The sequence below is a fragment of the Lepus europaeus genome, chromosome 9, assembly GCF_033115175.1.
Source record: "Lepus europaeus isolate LE1 chromosome 9, mLepTim1.pri, whole genome shotgun sequence".
Lineage (NCBI taxonomy): Eukaryota > Metazoa > Chordata > Mammalia > Lagomorpha > Leporidae > Lepus > Lepus europaeus.
The window spans coordinates 14,735,573-14,755,925 of record NC_084835.1 but is presented as its reverse complement, the minus strand read 5'-3'; the positions used below and the strand labels follow the sequence as shown (position 1 = coordinate 14,755,925).

The 20,353-nt window shown below is 59.5% G+C and overlaps 1 protein-coding gene across 5 annotated transcripts in view; it reads right to left on the bottom strand.

Annotated features, from left to right (window-relative positions):
* SLC41A3 (solute carrier family 41 member 3) overlaps positions 1-20,353 on the bottom strand; it is a 78,448-nt gene that overhangs the window by 46,148 nt on the left and 11,947 nt on the right. For all 5 annotated transcript variants that reach the window (XM_062200591.1, XM_062200592.1, XM_062200593.1 and 2 more), the window contains exons 2-9: positions 17,637-17,744; positions 15,337-15,408; positions 12,834-12,978; positions 10,749-10,895; positions 8,558-8,702; positions 7,249-7,328; positions 5,110-5,244; positions 2,325-2,473 (exon numbers count right to left, since the gene is read on the bottom strand). In XM_062200591.1, the coding sequence (XP_062056575.1) occupies positions 2,325-2,473; positions 5,110-5,244; positions 7,249-7,328; positions 8,558-8,702; positions 10,749-10,895; positions 12,834-12,978; positions 15,337-15,408; positions 17,637-17,744 (981 nt within the window). The remainder of the gene's footprint in view (positions 1-2,324; positions 2,474-5,109; positions 5,245-7,248; positions 7,329-8,557; positions 8,703-10,748; positions 10,896-12,833; positions 12,979-15,336; positions 15,409-17,636; positions 17,745-20,353) is intronic.

Genomic DNA, 20,353 nt, shown 5'->3' with positions numbered 1-20,353 from the left:
TTCTGGCCACAAATAACTGAGCCACGAGGACCGTGAAAACCCAAACAGACCAACAAGCCCTGGGATCACATCAATGATAAAATATTTCTCAACCACAGCCAGACAAGAACACATCTAACAAGAAAACTGCAAACCCGTATCCCTGATGAACGCAAAAGCAAAGAGACTCAACAAAATATTAGCAAATCAAGCCCAACAGCACATAAAAGGAACACACACGGTGAGCAGGTGGGACTTACCCAGGGATGGAGGCGAGGATAGTCTAATATTTGCAAATCAACAAACGTAACATATTACATCAATGGAATGACACACAAAAACCACATGATCGTCTCGACAGATGCAAACAAAAAGCAGTCCTCAAATTCAACATCCACTTATGATTTTAATAGCAATGAAAAATAAGGTAGAGAGGAATGTACCTCAACACGGTAACAGTTATATATGTGGCAAACTCTGTAACACCAGATGGGAAAAAGCTGAAACCATTTCCACAAAGTTCAGGAACAAGACAAGGGTGTCCACTTTCTCCTCTCTTGTTCCAAACAGTATTGCAAATCTTAGCCAGAGAACTAAGGCAAAAGAAATAAATAAAAGGCTTCGAAACTGGAAAGCAGTGGTCAAATTATCCCTGTTTGCAGACAACACGTCTATAACTAAAGTCTCTAACCTGACTCCAAAAAACACTGTCAGAGCTGATAAATGAAATCAGGAATTTGCAGGGCATAAGTTTCTTTTTTGTACTCCAATAATTAAGTCACTAAAACAGAAATCAAGAATGGAATCTCATCCATAATAGCTTAAAAAATGAAGTGAAGTGAAATAGTGAGGCGTGGATTTGACCAAGGCTATGAATGCTCTCTACAGGGAAAATTCTAAAACCCTGATGAAGGAAGATGCACAGAACACCAATGTATGGAAAGATAGCCCATGTTCATGGATCGGGAGAATAGTAGTAAAACGCCCATGGTACCCAAATAAACCTGCAGGTCCAGTGCAGCTCCTACCAGGAGAGCACCAACACTGTTCAGAGACTAAGACAAATCATTCTCAAAAGTTGTATGAAACCACAAACGGCCCTGAACAGCCCAAGCAACCCTAAGCCAACACACAAAGCAAGACCTCGTAGAATACCTGACTTCAAACAACAGCACAGGACTGGCTTAAAAACAGATACAGGGACCAAGGAGACAGAATAAAGATTCAGAAATAAGTCCACGTATTTAAAGTCAAGAGATTTTCAGGGGCCGGCACTGTGGCATAGTGGGTTAAGCTACCACGTGCAGTGCCGGCATCCCATATGGGCGCCGGTTCGAATCCCGGCTGCTCCACTTCTGGTCCAGCTCTCTCTCTGCCATGGCCTGGGTAAGCAGCAGAAGATGGCCCAAGTCCTTGGGGCCTGCACCCGTGTGACCAGGAAGAAGATACCAGCACTCACACGGCCTCTGTAGCGCTGCTCACAGTCACCAAGACACAGCCTCAGCTGTCCAGCAGTGGATGTGTGCAGAGTGACATGTGACAGCACGGCAGACGCCACAGGCTCCCTCTTTCAGGCAGAAGGGAACAAGCTGATCTCCAACAAGCAAGGAACAGAATGGTGCCCACTATGGCGTGGGAAGGGGCGGGGCAGGAGAAATGGAGAGGGGATGCTTTGTGGGCACAGGGGTGCAGCTGGGCGAGAGGAACAACTTCTAAGGACAATTCTGAATGTCCCCAGTGCAAAGGAAAGACGTGCGTGTGTGGGGACCTGGGTGCCGATCACCCGTATGTGACGGTTACACTGTGTGTGTGCTGAGAGCACAGCATGCCCTGGAAGTATGGAAGCTACCGTGGGTCACTGCAACATGAAAGCACAACAGAACAATAAAACACAGTGGGTGTGGCTAGTGCCTGCCCGCAGCAGTGTGAACACTACTAGGGAGCGTGTGTGTGTGTATGGGGGGGGGTCCCTGGGCTCACTTCTTTGATGTCCCAATGATGACTGGGCACCATGCGGTGTGCATGTACACGTAGCGAGCGTGCAAGTGTACAACACTCGGCATGCAGTGTGTAGCATGTAGTATGTGGCATGTAACATGTGTGCAACACGTAGTGTGTAGTATGCAGTGTGTGGTGTATAGTGTGCAGTGTATGGCATGTAGCATGCAGTGTGCCACATGTAGCGTGCAGTGTGTAGCGTGTAGTATGTAGCGTGCACTGTGCAGTAGCTGTTGTTGTCTGGACCTCTGGGCTTGAACGAGCTCATTGATCTCTTGGAAGACGGGGGCCCTGCCCACCCGGGCACCCCCAACCCAGCTTGCTCCACCCCACGCAGTGCTGCTTACCTGGATCAGGCCCGCAAGCAGGTACAGCACCACGAAGCTCTTGCTGTCTGTGACCGACTGGCCCTCCACCAGGTAGATGATGTAGAAGAAAATCAGGTGGCCCGGGACCACCAGGAAGAGCAGCACTCGGGCTGACATGGAGTTGACTTCTGGAAGACATAGAACCAAGAAGCCTGCAGGCCTGGCCCGGCGGCAGAGGCCACGTGACAGAGTCCAGTGAGGCGCCCCCGTCCACCTGGACACTTCCTCAGGGGCAGGCAGGTTCTAGAAGCCAAGGACTGTCCCTCCCCTCCCCTCCCTGCCTCTCCTCCCCTCCGGAAGCCGACATCTCAGGGTAGAGACGAGCTAAAGCTGAGGGTGGGACAGAAGACTTCAGTACACTCCAGGCCCTGGCACACCGCGACAGGGTAATGCGGTGCCGTTACGCCCGCACGGCCAACACGGCCATTCTCTCCCAAGGCAGGAGTCAGAAAATCCTCCGCGTGGATGACACACGGGGACCCAACAGGCGTTAAAGGCGACGGCGCGGATGCTGGAAAGTGACCTAGGAGCAACTCTAAGGAAGCATCGCGAACACACCGGACAGAGGCGAAAACAGACAGAAAGCCCCGGACAGGAAGCAGCACCCACAAAGAACCAAACAGAAATTTTAGAAGCAGAGGAGAAAAAAATAATGGGCTGGATGGAACTCGAGGAATAGACTCAGAGGCAGGGTGGGGAAGACGGGAAAAAGCGAATGAGCTTGAGAAAAAAAATTGCAGAAATTAGTGTTAAAAAAAAAAAAAAGCAAAATCCCCGAGCCTCCACTCCAGGGTGGTGGCTCTGTACCAAGAGACCCAGCACTGGCGCCACCAGGATATCAGGGGTAAAGGAGAGAGTATTTAAAGAAACAGTGGCTCACAGTTCCCAAATTTGGCAAAAGCCAAATTTGTATGAATTCAAGGGCCTTGGCGAAGCCCAAGAAAGATAAATCATTAAAAAAAAAAAAAAAAAAAAAACACATTGGACCGGCGCCGTGGCTCACTTGGCTAATCCTCCTCCTGCAGCGCCAGCGTCCCGGGTTCTAGTCCCGGTTGGGGCACAGGGTTCTAGTCCCGGTTGCTCCTCTTCCAGTCCAGCTCTCTGCTATGGCCCAGGAGGGCAGCGGAGGATGGCCCAAGTGCTTGGGCCCTGCACCCGCATGGGAGACCAGGAAGAAGCACCTGGCTCCTGGCTTTGGATTAGCACAGCGCCAGCCATAGCGGCCATTTGGGGGATGAACCAACGGAAGGAAGACCTTTCTCTCTGTCTCTCACTTTCTATAACTCTACCTGTCAAATAAAAAATAAAAAATAAAAAAACCCACATTAATTGATATAATAAATCCAGCTTCTCAAAAGCACACAATCTCTAGAAATAAGGAAGAGAGAAACGTCACCGCACTCACACGGTGACAGTGCAAACGCCAGCGGACTTCTCATCAGACACCGGGGTCGGGCAGAGGTGGCACACTGCCCCAGGGCGAAAAACGCCTATCGACCCTGAATATTTATCCATCTGAGAGGCACAGAGACAGGAAGAGACACAAAGAGAGAACTCCCATGTGCTGGTTCACTCCCTCGCTGCCCGCAACGGCCAGGGCTGGGCCAAGACCAAAACTGGGAGCCAGGAGCCCAAGACAGGTGGCAGCAGCCCAGTTCCCCGCGCCGGCACAGCTGCCTCCCAGCGTCCGCATCAGCAGGAAGCTGTGGTAAGGGGCAGAGCTGGGGTTGGAACCGCCCACTCTGACAGGGACTGGGCGCCCCCAGCTGGTGTGTGAGCTGCGTGGAAAACCCGTCAGTGCTGCGCCTGCAGGGGCCTCCTGGACGACAGCTGAAGGCAGTTCTTTTTTTTTAAATTATTATTTTTGACAGGCAGAGTGGACAGTGAGAGAGAGAGACAGAGAGAAAGGTCTTCCTTTGCCGTTGGTTCACCCTCCAATGGCCGCTGCGGCTGGTGCACCACGCTGATCTGAAGGCAGGAGCCAGGTGCTTCTCCTGGTCTCCCATGGGGTGCAGGGCCCAAGGACTTGGGCCATCCTCTACTGCACTCCCGGGCCATAGCAGAGAGCTGGCCTGGAAGAGGGGCAACCGGGACAGAATCCGGTGCCCCGACTGGGACTAGAACCCGGTGTGCCAGCTCTACAAGGCAGAGGATTAGCCTATTGAGCCATGGCACCAGCCTCGAAGGCAGTTCTTGAACCAAGAAAACACAATGGCAGGAAAGACCCAAAAACCCCTCGACAGCTCCCAGCGGCTCTCAGAACCACAGCAGGCCCCCTCCTCTGGCTCCGAGCCCCTGTCTGAGCCCCCTGTCCTGCCCCTGGCCTCAGCGTCTTCCACCCTCTCCTGCTCGTGGGACTGGGTCTGGCCCCTCAGTCCTTCACGGCTGTCAGGCTCCTTCCTACCCCCGGGCCTTTGCTCATGCTGTTCCCTTTGGCCCACACATCCCTCCACACCCCTAGCCCTGCTTGGCCTCAGAGGGGAGTGTCCAGGCCCTGTGGGCTCCAGGGTTCTCTCCGCACCCCACGCTGCTGCGTCGGGGAACATGTTACCACGTGTGACTGTGCTCGCTGGGCTCCTCGCTCAGCAGTGCCACCTGACCTGGGACACCTGTGGGCCAGGTCGGGGACACCGAGCACCAGAAAGGCAGAGCCCAGAGTCAGGGTGCTGGGGCCTGGAGGGTGACACGCGCTGTGGGTCAGGACGGCCCCCAGGCATCCGCGCCTTGGAACAGCGGATGCCCAAGCTGGCCACAGCAGACCTACCTGAGGTGCAGAACGTGGAGCAGGGGTTGGGCCAGAACTTCTTCATCCAGGGCGGCAGGACGCCAGGGGCGCTCCGAATGTGCAGGTAGGTGGAGATCCGGCTGGTCTGAATGGCTACCAGGTTGCCGCCGACACCTGCGAACACGGAATGAACCTCAACACCCCGACTTTCCACCAGCCTCCGGCTTCTGTCCCTTACTGTGAAGTCCACTTCCTCCAGGAGGCCTTCCTTGACTGACTCAGCACTTGGTATCTTCTCCTCGCTTCCTGCCCGACCACACATCTTTCTGGCACCAAGTGTGGGTGGCCCGACCTGGCGACTGGGGTACTGGGGTGGGGCACCGTGTCACTTTGACAGCTGGCATGTCCTAAGGTGAGGAGGTGTGACTGCCAAAGCAGTTTCTCAGTAGCACCTGTTGTCTGGAGGGAAGGGGGCAGGCGGGGAGGGGTCCTGGGCAGTGGGGGTGGGGTGACAAACAGGTGTAAGAGGAGCCTGACGGGCTACTCCGGGTGATTGTCAGGGCCTCAAGGCCAGAGGAGCCAAGAGGAGCCGGACACAAACCAGAATACTGGGCAACACCAAGGATCTCTTCCCCTCAAGGCAGGAGGGGGAGGGAAGGGAGCAGCAGCAGGGCCAGGCAGGAGGGGGAGGGTGGCAGGGACATCAGGAAGAACAGGTGTTTTCTGGGGCTGCTGCTTGCAGTGCCGGCATCTCATATGGGCGCTGGTTCGAGTCCCGGCTGCTCCACTTCCCATCCAGCTCTCTGCTGTGGTGTGGGAAAGCAGCAGAAGATGGCCCAAGTCCTCGGGCCCCTGCACCCACGTGGGAGACCTGGAAGAAGCTCCTGGCTCCTGAATTCAGATCAGCCCAGCTCCGGCCGTTGCGGCCATCTGGGGAGTGAACCAGCAGATGGAAGACCTCTCTCTGCCTCTCTGCAACTCTGCTTTTCAAATAAATAAATCTTTTTTTTAAAAAAATAAGATAAAGAAAAGGCATTTTCTGCCACCCAATTGCTCTTTGCTTGTGGCATGGGTCCCTCATTAGGGCCCCCAAATGACCAGGGCCGACCCCGCTCTCACAGACACTCTGGGTCCATGCATGCAGCCCGCATGTTGGGGAAGGGACAGGAGGGTGGGGCCCCGGGAAGACTGACAGACAGGACCCAGCAGGGCAGCAGGCCCAGAGGATCACCGACCTGCTCGCCTGGCACGAGGCGCTGGTCCCCACGGGGGTGCAGAGCCCAGAGCCGGCCTCGGGGGTGGCAGAGACCAGGGCTGCCAGTGTGACAGCGCCCTCTGGGCGGGGCTGCTCCAGGGAGAACCAGCCCTAGAGGGGCCAGGTGTGTGCCCGTCATCTGGCGGGCAGGACCAGCTGCCAGGGCCAAGGATGGCGCAGGTCTGTTGCGCTTGGCCCACGCGGGTTTAGAAAAGTGAAGAAAGAAAACTCCTTGGGCTGCAGCACTGACGAACCAGGCCGCACCCACGTTCCCAGCGTTGCTGAACAAGTCGGCTTGGCTGTCTCTCCCCAGAGGCTGCGTGGCCTGCGGCTGCCCAGGCAGGTGTCACCCCCTCTGGATGAGGAGAGTCAGCTGCAGCGTGCCCTGCTCCCCGCCGCGCCTTACTGCCTGGCAGTGGGCTTGTCCACATACCCTGTCCAGATTGTTAGGCAGCTAAGGGGGCCGGGTGGAAGACGACAGGGAACGGTGCAGACTGGGGCTCACGGGAAAGCACTGTGCATTATTGGGTCCAGAATACAAACCCAGTATGGCCAAGTCTTGATTTTCCAGACAACAGAAACCCACATGTTGATCTACAAACATCTGAGGTTTTGTTTTTGTTTTTAAACCCACAAGAGCGGCTCCAAGGGCCCCACTCGGTCTGGGCCAGGAAAGCTGGGTAGGGGCTGTGGACTTCCGGCCCCTTTGGGGACGGGTTTCTGTGGGGAGGGCCCACACCCCCCTGCGGCGTGTGCAGAGCCGGGTGTGAGCTGCCCAGGCGGCCGGAGCTGCACCTAGGGCCTCCCTCCAGCTAAGAAAGCCCAGCCCAGCCGTCCATCCAGGGTCCGGCTGCCCAGCGGCCGCTCAAGTCTGCAGTTCCGGCCCCGCCCAGAGACCCCGGGGGCCACACCCCCGTACCTACCGCAGATGACAGGCGTGAAGATGGCCATGCCCTTGTACTGCTGCTTAGAAACGGTTTTGCTCAGGATGAGGCCTCCGACGCTGGCGAGAGAGCAGCGGGCGGGCAGTCAGTGAGCGGCCCCGGGCTTGGCCCTGCTGGCCTCCTCTGCACACACCCCCTGGCCTCCCCCCTCCTTGCCCCTGCACAAAGCACCCGCAGCAGCCAAGGTGGTCTCCCCGGGGTCCTCCGCACCCTGCACGTGCTCTGCCATCTCCACTGCTACCCTGGGTCTGAGCTGGTCCAGCAGGCCCATGGGACGTTACTCTCCATGGAGCTGTCACGCGAGCACCCCCTGTTCTCAGGGAGCACCTGCCACCCCCAGGAGCATCCTAGCGCCCTGTGGAAATCACAGCCATGCGTGTAAGGAGCCTGGGAGCCTCTGGCAGGCAAGACACCAGTCTCTCCATGTCTTCTGTGGGGATTCCAAGTTAGGGAGGCACAGCAGGTGCACTGGGGCGGCCCCCAGTGAAGCCCAGCAGGCTAGGGGCCTGGGCTCAGCTGGGGGTTCTAACAGCCCCAGGGAACAAAGGCCACAGCCCTTGGGTCCCATGAACAGTCACACTGTGGATGGCGAGGGGATACGAGGGGGTTAATGGAGCTGTGGCCTGGGGGGCATGGACGAGGGACCTGTCCCCAGGCAGGGGTCTAGGCCAGCGTGGATGGGAAAAGCTACTGTCCCGCAGTAATAGGGCAGGACACAGGGGCTCCGGGGCTCTGATTTGTCCAGCTTGGGCTCTCCAGGGCCCCCTGGGGCTCTGGCCACTGGAAACAGGGCAGCTTCTCTGAGAACAATAAGGGCGAGGGTTCTTGCTAAGAGAGAGCACAGAGGGGCCGGCGTTGCGGTGCAGCAGGCTAAGCCTGTGCCTGAGACACCGGTATCCAGCTTCCTGCCCTGCGCCTGGGAGAGCAGCAGAAGTCAGCCCAGGTACTTGGGTCCCTGCACCCACGTGGGAGACCCACACAGAGTTCCAGGCTCCTGACTTCAGCATGGCCCAGCTCCAGCAGCTGTGGCCATTTGGGGAGCAAACTAGTGGATGGAAGCTCCCTCTCTCCCCCTTTAACCCTGCCTTTCAAATGAATAAATTAACCTTTTAAAAATAAGGACGTGAAGAGGTTATGCCCCAGCCAGCACCAAGGGTTAGTGTGGGAGCCCACAGCTGCGTCTTCCTCCAGTCACAGACCCAAGGCATGGAGCGCCCCCCTCCCTCTGCAAGGCTCGTGGCTCCCGGGCAGAGGTGGCACGGGGTCCAGCATTCCTGCTCCCACGCACCTGCTGATGGCCATGGCCAGGATGATGGGGTACCACCCGAACTTCAGGACCTGCAGGATGGGTGGGCTCTGCTTGGCGATCAGCACCCACAACGGGGTCAGCGCCACGAAGCCCACGCACACCAGCGGCATCAGGTACTGGCTGTCTACAAGAGAGGGGGCACACGCAGCTCAGCGTGCTGAGGCTGGTGTGGCCCTGGCCTGGGGTGGGGCCATGGTCTGGGGTGGGGGGCAGGCTGAGAGGTGCTTCTGTCCCACCACACCTTCCAGAAAGTTCTCACAGGGACGGGCATTTGCTGTAGTGGCTAAGCCACGGGTCAGGATGCCCACGTCCCACATGGAAGTGCCTCGCTGCAGATCCCAGCCCTGGCACCTGCTTCCACCCTGGGAGGCAGCAGTGCTGACGGGGGGCTCCTGCCGTCCACATGGGACTGAGTTCCTGGCTCCCGGCTCCTAGCTGTGGGACACCAGCTGCTGCGGGCACTTAGAGAGTGAACCAGCAAATGGGAGTGCTCTATCAATTTTTTTTTAAGAAAAAACTTAATATCCCATTCAGCAAGTGGACAAAGCTCCTTTCTGTTCTCAATTCTGCCAATTCCCCCGCACTGCTATTATAACTACCAGCATGACTAGTCACCGGACCACACCTGAGCAGGTCAGGGGCGGGCACACCCCAGGAGACCACCAGCCCTGCTCAGACAGGCGCTGGGTGGGAACAGAGGCGGGAAGAGGTGGCTGTGCCTGGCACACAGCAGTGGGCGGTGACGTTGGGGCTACAGCCCCGGCCACAGCAAAGCCAGAGCCGGCCACACGGTGCCAGCCCTGCTCCTGGCTGAGGCCAGTCCAAGGTCACCTCCTGGGCGTCTGTGTCTCTTGGAGGGGCGTGGATCACGGCCAGCCTGCTCACTTCTCATTTGCTCGTGTCATTTTCTCCAGTGGATGGGCGGTGACCAGCGTCCATCTCGCTTGGGGACTGCACCTTGCCCTGACATCGGGCCCCTCTCGCATCTACTCCCTTCCTACCTTGCACTGCACGTTGAGTGACTGTAACCCATGTGCCAGTGGAACGAGACACTGACTTCCTCTAGAGGGCGCTCTTGCCCCGGCCCCTCCCTACCATGAGCAGGTGCAAGGGGTGCACCCTTTGTCTGGTGGGGGCCCCAACACTTGGGTGCCAGGCACGGGAGAGCATCCACACCCTCCTTGCGAGGGTGGCACCACTGGGAATACCCCTCTCTCCTCCTCCCATGGGTGCCCATGTGGAGGAAGTGGCCATCCCACGAGGTGGGCAGCAGGCCTGGCAAACCTCTCCCCCCGAGGACCCTCGGGGGTCAGGGCCAGGTTTTCTGAGTACCCTCGGCCACCATATAAAGTCCCGCCTCATGCCCTTCCCAGTGTGGGAAGGTGCACCATGCCTGGCTGGGGCTCCTTGGTCCCCGGCACTGCCTCCCGCTCAGTGAGGGAGGAGTTAGCAATGGTGACTTGGGGACTCAATCATGATGGAGTCAGCACCACGGCCCGGTGGGTAAGGACAGGAGGATCTGGGGAGGCCCCAGTTCTCATCTTTCTTGCAAACAGAATACAGCACCCGGCAAACTCTGGTTTTATATTCGGTCTGGCTTAAAAGTGAACTTGGGTCATCGCACTGGATTCCTGGAGATCCTTCTTTGCTGCCACTCGGGTGAGCGCCGAGACGGCCCCAGGGGGTTAAACACGGCTGTGGGCAGGCAGCACCCAGCGTGGCAAGGAGAGGGCTCGGAGCCGGGCACAGGGGCCAGGGCCCGCACACCCCACGGCGCACACAGACTGCAGCTTTGCTGAGATCCAAGGTACTTTGTCCACAGCTGGCGCCCCTCGCCCCCCACCCCCCTGGGGCTGCAGCCCTCCGAGGACGTGGCTCGGTGGCCAGGGCAGCCTCGGGCCCTGTGCTCCCTCCTCGCAGACGCGAATCCTAAAGGAGAAATGAATGCCCCGCCCCGTGCAGGCCGCAGCTGCTCCACATCCCTGGACACCCTGGACTTGCCCGATGGCCTCTAGGGCTCCCGCTGACACAGGACAACTCCAGACGGCGCCCTAGGCTCCACACTGCAGGCGCTGCACCTCACCGAGCGCCACCGGCCAGGAGCCCCGGGCTGCCCTGAGCCTTGGCGGGGACCTGACCCAGGGCCCCTGTGCCCCGGAGCCCTCCTTACCTTTGTGTCTGTAGAAGAAGCTGCTGACCAAGGCCAGAATGGACAGCGTGATGAGGTCGCCCAGGCTGGCCGCGATGGGCGTGGCGATGTTGTCTGGGTTGACGCCGAGCTTCCGAGCGCCAATCACTATACAGACCATCAGCAGGCCTGTGGAGGGCGGCAGGGGGAGCGGGGGTCAGCCCAGCCGGCCCTGCACAGGCACAGACGCACAGGGGTCTCGGGCACAGGCAGCCAGGAGCTGCTCCGCGCTGGGCTCCGTCCACGCAGGCTTCGACACCGAGCCAGGCTGCCCGGGCTCCTGAATTCCCCCAGTGCACCCGAGGCCTGGGAGGGTCAGAGTCCAGTTTGTGAAAGGGGCAGGTGAAGAGGCGGGCCCAGAGCAGCGACAGCCGGGACCCTCCCTTCGTTCCATAAGAAGCGGCTCTGGGTCCTGGTTGCTGCCATTTCCAGCTTTACCCAGGGTCCACGATCCCCTCACCCATCCTCCGCCCGGCGCCACCCACCTGTCTGCGCCCTCTGTGGCCACAAGGCCGCAGGACCTCCGCCTCCCTTGGGAGCACCAGGAGCCCGGTACGCCTGCAGCCACTCTGTGTCACAAGCGAGCCACCCGCCACTTTTCTGAACGTCTTGGAGCACACGTGATGTTCACGCTGCTGACCTTCACCCCATCTCTGCCTCAGTTTCCCCATCTGTTAAACGGGAGCCAGGAGGGGTGTTCTCTGCCAGGTCCGACAAAGCCCTGGCCGGCCTTTTGCACCACTAGGTGGCGCTGTGAGCCGACAGCTGCCTGCTAAGCCTCCAGGAAGCTGAGCACAGCCACGCGTCCCCGCCTCTGACCACAAGGGGGCGTGGCGGCCACCGTCCTGTGCACACAGGAGCGTCCTGACCCAGAGCCGGCCTCAGCACACGGTCTGACCCTGGAAAACGCAGTCTGGACAGACACTGCGCGCTCTTCTGGGCCCCCGACCCTCCATGCCGAGCTGATCGCCTGCCTGGCGGGATGGAGAATCCTGCCAATAACCCTTTGTCGGGGTAGCAGCCGGGGAGCGGAGCACTGCACCCAGCGCCTGTCAGGCCGGGGACAAGCACTCCAAGCCAATGGAACCACGGTCCACGGTGAAGCATGGAGGCTGTCTGAGAGGTGTGGTCAGGGAGAGTGACCCAGTGACCCATGTGCCCAGGTGACCAGGCAGGCCCAGAGCAGATGCCCGGCAACCACTGCAGCTTGAACACCCAGGGCTGGGGGTGGGGGGCCCCACAGCAGCCCACCTCGTGTGGGAGCCCCAGGCACAGGTCAGTCCTTCTCTCCCAGGCCCCCAGCCAGCAGGGGACAGGCGCAGCGGGCGGAGGGGCTGACCTCACCGCAGGGAGGCAACAAGGGAACACCAGCAAGGGGTCCATGTTAGCTTTCCCAGGGCACAGGGGGACAGAGCGCCACCACAGGCAGGGGGCGTGGCAAGGACTGCTACCGAGAGGGAATGCGGCAAGGGGAGGTCTGTGTCCCCTTAGCCCAGGGACCGAAAACCTCACCCCCAGGGTGACGACGTTCGCAGGGGGCTAGGGGAGGTGAGGGGGTCCTGAGGGCAGTGCCCTCATGCGTGGGATCCGCACCTTCTGAGATGAGACCCCAGGCGCGTCCTCCCCCACCCCCCACCCCCGGCACCACGAGAAAGACAGAGTCACTCAATCCTCAGACCCGCGAGGGTTCGGTGTCCGAGGTCAGAAGCTCTGGGCTATGGCACTTTGTCTCTCTGAAGAGGGGTGTGGGAGCTCACCGCGAGCCCTCTCCCCACGCTGCAGGTCTGCACAGAATCCACTCACAGTGTCCAGGTCCCCGCGGACAGCCTGGCTGAACAGACGCACAAACCCTGGACGCTGGAGGCAGCACACTCAGCATGGAGACCAAGGCCGGGCCTTCCCAGGGGCACAGGACGGGGCAGGAGGCACGGGTGGGCGGTGAAGACCCAGCAGGCTCTCCCCAGCCCTGCAGCAGGCAGCCTGGGGCCCCACCCTCCACAGTGAGGCCGGAGCTCCCAACTCCAGAGCTGTGCACAGGGGACCGAGGCCCGGGTCTAAGCAGCTCACCAAGGGCGAGGGCGGCGAGGAAGGCAGTGACGACGCTGCTGGCACACAGGAGCTCCATGGGGGCCAAGTCCAGCTCCTCCCGAGACACAGCGCCCAGCAGCAGGGCGGCCACGGCAGCCAGGAGCCCCACGACAGTGGCCTGCACCTGCCAGGCAGAAGTCAGCAACATGAAGGCGGCTCCCCCAGGTGGCTGCGGCTGCTCCCTGCGCTCCCTGCCCTGCCCCCTCCACGGGAATCACAAATTTGGCTGTGATTGGTCCATATGCCTTCCAATCCGGTGCCTTTCCCAGAGAGACATTTGCATATGAGTACAGGCACCAGGAAACATTTTCCAGGATGAAGATCGGCTTCCGATCCTTAGGCCTGCCGGCTCCCATACTCTGTTCTAAGCAATTTCATTCATGAAGTCATTATTAAGAGCCAGGTGCAGGTTACAGACCAGCAGATGGGAGCCCACTGTCCCCTCTCCCTCCCCCTCTCCCTCTCCCCACTGTGGGTCTCTGCCTCTGTTTGATTCTGAAATTAAAAAAAAAATTAAAAACACAGAAAACTATTACAAACAAATATGATAGTTTGAAATATGGTACTTCATAAAGCTCACGGAAATGGTAATTAAAACACACATTTATTTTTGGTGTAAAAAAATTGTGAGGCCACATCTTTTGGTATTATCTCTGGGCACACACACACATACACACGCACAGCCACTGCAGACAAGAACCAGCTGTGGAGCTGGTACCTGGCCTAGCAGTTCAGAACCCCAGGTGCCATCTTGGAGTGCCTGGGCTCCCATCCCCAGGGGACCTGGCTGGAGCCCCAGCTCCCAGCTGTGGTTGGCCTGGCCCAGCCACAGCCAGTGCAGGCACTTAGGGCATGAACCAGGGGCTGAGTGTGGTCAAATAAACAAATATTTTCAAGAATAAAGAAAAGGCCAGCAGGTGGCTGAGCCGAGGAGGAACTTGGGGATGGAGCTGTAGCCGCGGGGCAGAGGGGAGAGGCGGTGAGGAGAGGTGGAGGGAGGGGAAAGGGCTGGAATCAAGGACGGCGCATGGCCGGACGCTCAGGGCGAGGGGTGAGCAGTGGCTGAGGGTCGCAGGGTCCCAACCTGGTTACCTGGGAAGCCCCTAGGGCAGCCGGTGCCAGCAGATGCCTGCCCCCCCCCCCCCCCGCCACACACACACCAGCGAAACCTCTGCGGCCCATTTCACAGACACTGGGGCGATGCCCGAGAACCCTCGGCTTCTGGCTCCCAGGAGAGCAGAGATGGGGACCACAGAGGGAGGGGAGCGTGAGGAGGGTGGGCGAGGGGGGACGCCTCTGGGACAGGGAGAGGAGACACCCGGAAAGTCTCACAAGGGGTTCCGGAACCCAGGTGAGAACGCCAAGTGGGTGTCCTGCTAGCCTCATGGTGGGGACACACAGCCACACAGGGGCCCAAAGGCCCTGGGATGCACCTGCCGGCTGTGCAGGTGCGCAGCCAGCCCAGCCTCCTCCCCATGCCCCCGCCCCGGGCTGCAGCCTGTGTAATAAGCTCCAGGGTGAGACCTTTGCCCCTTGAGGGTCTGGCAGGAGGTTCTGAGGAATAAGCAGCATGTACACCTCTTCCAAAGGCTGAGAAGGAAGAGCGAGGGGGGCTGGGCAGGCAGGGAGGAGCCGCCAGCGCCCAGGAAGAAAGGGGAGAACGTGGTTACAGGCCAGTGCAGGAAGTACCACCAGTGGGACGGGTACTCCAACGGCCACAGGGTGGGAAGGGGAGCTGTGAGCCCTGCGTGGCTCCCAGGGTTGGAGGAGCAAGGATGGGGGGGCCTTCTAAGGGCTCCTGGCAAATGGAGTAAAGAACAAACGATGCACGGGTTCCCAGAAAACAAAAACAAAAAAGCCCCCGATTATTCCAATTGCATTTTCCAGGAATTTCTTTTTCAAAAAAGATGGATTTATTTATATATTTATTTGAACGGCCGAACAACAAAGAGACTGGGACAGACACACACACACACACACATACACCATCTCTCACCTGCTGGTTCACTCCCCTAAATGGCCACAACAGCCAAAGCTGGACCAGGCCAAAGCCAAGAGGCAAGAGCTCCAATGGGGTCCCCCACATGGCTGCAGGGGCCCAAGCACTTGGGACATCCTCCGCTGCCTTCCCAGGCCATCAGCAGGAAGCTGGGTCGGTAGCAGAGTAGCAGGGACCCAAACTCCCACTCCCATCCCGGTTGCCTGCATCGCAGTCCCCGGCTAAACCTGCTGCGCCGTGGGGGGGGGGGGGGGGGCTCGGGGATTCCTGGGAGCACCACTCAATCAGCAAATCCCTGAAGATGTCACCAGGAAAGAAGAGACAGGGGGCCGGGGGACCTTGCATGCAGCGTTGGCCTGGAGGTGGTCGGGTCTTCAGGCCAGCTGGTGGCTGTGGGGTAGACAGGTGGTCGCCAGTCCTGAAAGCTGGGGTGCACTTGGCCTGCAGCCCCCCTCCCCCCCCCGCCTCCCCCAGCAGCCTCACCTGCACGAGTGCCAGGTTACTGCTGATGAGTCTGTGTTTCTCCTGGGGGTCATCGATCTGCCCGGTGTTGGCCTAGAGGGGAGAGCAAAGCAGAAACAGGGCTCCGGCTCGGCCCAAAGCTTGGGCCCTACTCCCGTGCATCCCACCCGTGAGCGCACACGTGGACACGCACACGCTCAGGGGCACACACATGGGGGCAGGTGCACTGCCGCTAAGTTCAAGGCCATCTCTGAGTCTCAAGCTCACGCACAGACCTCGGGGGAAGGCCTCCTGCTGGGAAGCTGGGTCTCTGGCCACGGTCACCCCCACTGCCAAGTCCCTGCCTGCCGTCCTCTCCAGCTACACGGAGCTCCAAAGACCGTCGCCTCTGCAGTAACATCGCTTAAGAAACGTAGCTAAGTCCCTCTTCTCATGGCACAAAAGACAAAACCAAGATCAGAAACATAACTTTCTCCTGCGCCAATGGCAGCTGGCTCCGAACTCGGCACCACGGGCCACAGCAAACCTCGAGACGCGCGCAAGTGAAGACTTCAAAGCACACACACTTCCCTGGCTGCCGAGGGCCTCCCATCCTGGGCTCCAGGGAGGAAGCACACGCAGTGCCTCCTGCCGTCCCGCTCGGGCCCTGCTTTTCTTTGTACAAGGAGGGGAGCTCTGTTTCGTCGGCTTGGGTGCATCGGCTGCTGGGGACACCTCACGTAGCTGGTGCCAGGCCTCGGGCCCCTCCTGCTGAGAGCAGGTGAGTGATCCCACCTCAGGTGGGCTGTGGGAACACACATGGGGGCAGCAGGCTCCTAGGCTTTCCCGCCCCCCAGTTGCACATTGTGTGTGGTTTTAACTCTTGCTTTTATCATCCCCAGGGGCCACTTCCTGCTAACCCACACCTTGCAGGGCCACAGCCACGGCTCAGGTATGTGGGTCTTGCCACCCACGTGGGACACTGCACTGAGGTCCCGGCTGCTGGCTGTGGCCTGGCCCAGCCTTGGCTGTAGCAGGCATATGGGGAAGGAACACGTGTTTGGAAGCTCTGTCTGTCCGTGCCTTTCAAATCAGTAAGAGTAAAGATTTTCTTAAAAAATAGGCAGAACGCAAGCAAGACACATTATGCAAGAAAAATGTCACACTGAAACCTCCATGGAGATTCCCCCCCACCATCCCCCCTCCCAAACACTGACCACAGTCACGCACACAGGTGCATATGCGTGTGTGTGCACGTGTGCGCCTGTGTGCAGAGGTGCTCACAGCACTTCAATGGCCCGCAGGCTCTGCACGATGCAGCCCCACACGATACTTTTCTCTTGCTGCGGTGACAAATGCAGTGGCCTAAAGGAACAGAAATCTGCGCTCTTACAGTTCTGCCAGGCAGGGGCCTGCAAGGACTCATGGGAGAAAAAAACCAGGCTTGGGCAGAATGGGCTCCCTGCAGAGCCCCAGGGGAGGGGCTGTTGCCCCACCCCCACCCTTCCCAGCCGTCACCTGCCCTTTGCTCTTCCATCTGCCTCCCCTGAGGGCCCTGTGGCCACAAGGGGCCCATGGGGATGATCCAGGGCACGCACCCATGCCCAGGTCCTCAAGGCAATCCCACCTGCAAAGACCCCTCCTCCCTGTGCAGTCACAAGCGCAGGTTCCAGGGACCAGCACCTGCACGTCTCTAGGGACCTCTGCAGCTCTCACACCCTCCCCTCCTCCATCCCCGGTGCTGTGGATGCCAAGGCAGCAGGTGAGCCGGGTGGGGAAGCATCTCCCAGAACAGCAGGAACGGAATTCCAACCCCAGGGACAGTGGGGAGGGACGCCCAGAGTGGGCAACCCTGGGAACTGTGCTGGTGTCGAGCTCAGAGGGGGCGGCCCAGGGCCAGGACACCCTGGAAGCAGTCTGGGGAAGAGATTGCTTGGGGTGATCGACGCTGCGTAGCTCCTGTGTGAAACCCTCCCTTAGGCCCGTATTGCTCACTGACCCAGCTGTGTGACTGGGCAGGAGCTGGGCCAGGGACTAGAGGGTTGGGTGGGAACAGGGCAGCACAGAGCCTCCGGGGTGCACAGGGCACGCACTGTCAGCTGACGATCCAGAGAGAGCAGAAACTACAGGCACCTGAGCTCCCAGCCCCTGTCCTGTCCAGCTACGGGCAGGCAGGAGGAGGAGCGGGGAGGAGGCCACAGACAGCACCCCCAGGCAGGAGCTGACCCCTCGTCGTTTCCAACAGCTCAGCCCGCCCATTGCAATCGTGGCAGGTGGACCGGTGATGGCAAGGCGTCATCCCCAGGCTGAGGGCGGCCGTGGCCGTGCGGGGGTCAACTTACGGCCGTGGAGAGTCGCGAGGCCAGCGTCATTTCCAGGTTCCCCTTCAGGCCCACGAGCGGCGGTACCAGCGTCAGCAGGTCCTTCACCTCCAGAAACACCGGCCAGTGCTGGGAGAGAAGTGAGGAGCAGGTGAAGCCGGGCTCTCTGGAGGCGGCTCGAGAGGACCCTCGGCGAGTTCCTTCTCGCTCCCTAGGAGATGCACATCAGCGCTGGGCAGTCTGGCACGGCCAGAGGCTGGGGAGGATTCAGTGCGGTTCCCAGGTCAGCACTGGTGGCCTCACGCGCGTCCCCTCTGCCTCTGGCCCTTGGAAGCCAGGGAAACCAGGGGCTGGGCCGCGTCCGAGGTCTGCTGGTTGGACCCCACGGCAAACACTCCCCTGGGACTGCATGACGTGCGAATGTGCATGACGTGCAAGCTCCAGAGGTGCAAACGAGTCACCAGTGTCAGAGTTGGGCGAGTCTCCTGAATCGGGAGACCCAGTAAATCCTGACAGGACAGCGGGGGCTGCAGAGCGGTACTGACTTAGAGGGACTGTCATTGCCAGGCTGCCACGGCTGTGACCCTCCGCTCCCACGCAGAGGTGCCGAGTGTGAGGGTCAGAATGACAGAGGCCCGGGTCTCCATCATACGTAAACAAAAATTAAAAAAAAAAAATGGAATTAAAGGGTCTGTTTGCAGAGAAGACAATTCTAGAAGTAGACTGCTGTTCAAAATCAGTTTTTGAAATCCTGCATCTGAGCTGACTGATCTCTTTTCTCTTCCTGGCCCTGATGATCTGTGGCCCCTGCGCCAGCAGCTGCTCCTGGTTTTGGAAGACAGGAGGCTGGGGTTCTTGGCCCCTTCTCCCCAGGAAAGCAAAGCAAAGGTGTGCAAATTCACTTGGCCTCTAGGGGGCGCAGGAGAGCCATCCATGCCTAACCAGGCCCGATGCCTTCCAAGGCTCCTGGGTGTGCCAAGTCAATGAAGCTGACCCACTGTGTGGCTGCTCAGCTTCTCCCTTGACCTCTGCAAGGCTGAGGGACTTGACTGCCGGCTAGGAAAGCACCAGCAGGTGAGGAAGTACAGCCCTTATCAGAGGCCCAGTGTCCACGCTGTCCTCTCAGCCCCACACAGCCTCCGGCACAGGACGCCGTGGCCACTGCCCGTGCACTCCCACGAGCACGTCCAGGCTGGCTTGGACACCGCAGCACCTCCCTGTGTGCCCTCCACGGGTGCCCTCGGCCGCCCGCCTGCAGCCTGGTGGTGGTGCGCCTGTGTGCACTCGCGCTGCCCACACACAAGACCCAAAGTCAAAGAAACTGCTCCTAGCCTCCCCTCCCCCGCAGCGACACCCTCCCCCTGAGACCAGGTTCCCTCTCCAGCACCAACAGCACCTAGATGGGCCTCCTCCCCCAGCCCTGCAGCTCCGCCCTGCGCCCTCCTCCAGGGAGGCGGCCACCTCCTGCTGGGTAAACCCCTGGGCTCTCCAGTCTCCAGAACCTTGGTCTCCTGGTCTCCCTGTGCGGCGGGGCTGTCCTCCCCCAATATGGGGAAGCACCCCCCGGCACGAGCACTCTCTGTCCCCTCTGACCCTCATGGACAGGCTCTCCAGGTCCTACCCCGGCCCCTTTCAAGGCTCATGCCCGCCTGCACTAGGGCTCCTCTTCTTCCACCTGAACTTTTTTTTTTTTTTTTTTGACAGGCAGAGTGGACAGTGTGAGAGAGAGACAGAGAGAGAGAAAGGTCTTCCTTTTTGCTGTTGGTTCACCCTCCAATGGCTGCTGCAGCGGGCGCGCTGCACCACACTGATCCGAAGCCAGGAGCCAGGTGCTTCTCCTGGTCTCCCATGGGGCACAGGACCCAAGCACTTGGGCCATCCTCCACTGCACTCCCGGGCCACAGCAGAGAGCTGGCCTGGAAGAGGGGCAACCGGCACAGAATCCGGCACCCTTACCGGGACTAGAACCCGGTGTGCCAGCGCCGCAGGTGGAGGATTAGCCTATTGAGCCACGGTGCCGGCCTCCACCTGAACTTTTAAAACAAATTATTCATGTATACATGTAGGTAGGCAACTATGTATGTGCATGAGAGAGAGAGAGAGAGAGAAAGCAAACAAGTTCCTATCCTCCGGGTCACTCTCCAAATGACCAGAGCTAGGCCAGGCTGAAACCAGGAGCCAAGACCTCAACCCAGGTCTCCCATGTGAGTGGCAGGGACCCAGGGACTTCAGACACCGAAGCTGGAATCGGGAGCAGAGCTGACACAAGGTGGGCACTCCAATACAGGCACCGCAAGCAACATCTTAGCCGCCATCAAACGCCACCTGTGGCCCCGTCCACTCCCGACCTTTGTGTCTGACTCCCTCTGTGCTCTGTCTTCCCTTCTCCCTCTGTCCGCACTCTCTGCCTCCAAGCCTTGCGTTCTCCTCCCCTGCACACCCAGGGTCACCTCCCCAAACGGCACCTGCACCTGCTCCATGCAGCCCTGTCTGTCACCGAGAGACCTCAGGAGGGTGCCGGGGAGGGGACCTGGACTCCCCGCGGTCCCTTGTCCTTGCAGTGGCTGTGTGAGCCATGACACAGATCTGGGCAGACTCTGTGCCTGTCACATCAGGCGTCCCACAGCCATGCAGGGGACAATAAAGACTGGCTGAGCCGCACCCCTCCCCAGAATGCATGTCGAAGGCTTACCCTCCTCTTCCTCAAACATTGCTCTACTTAGAGACGGGCTCACTAA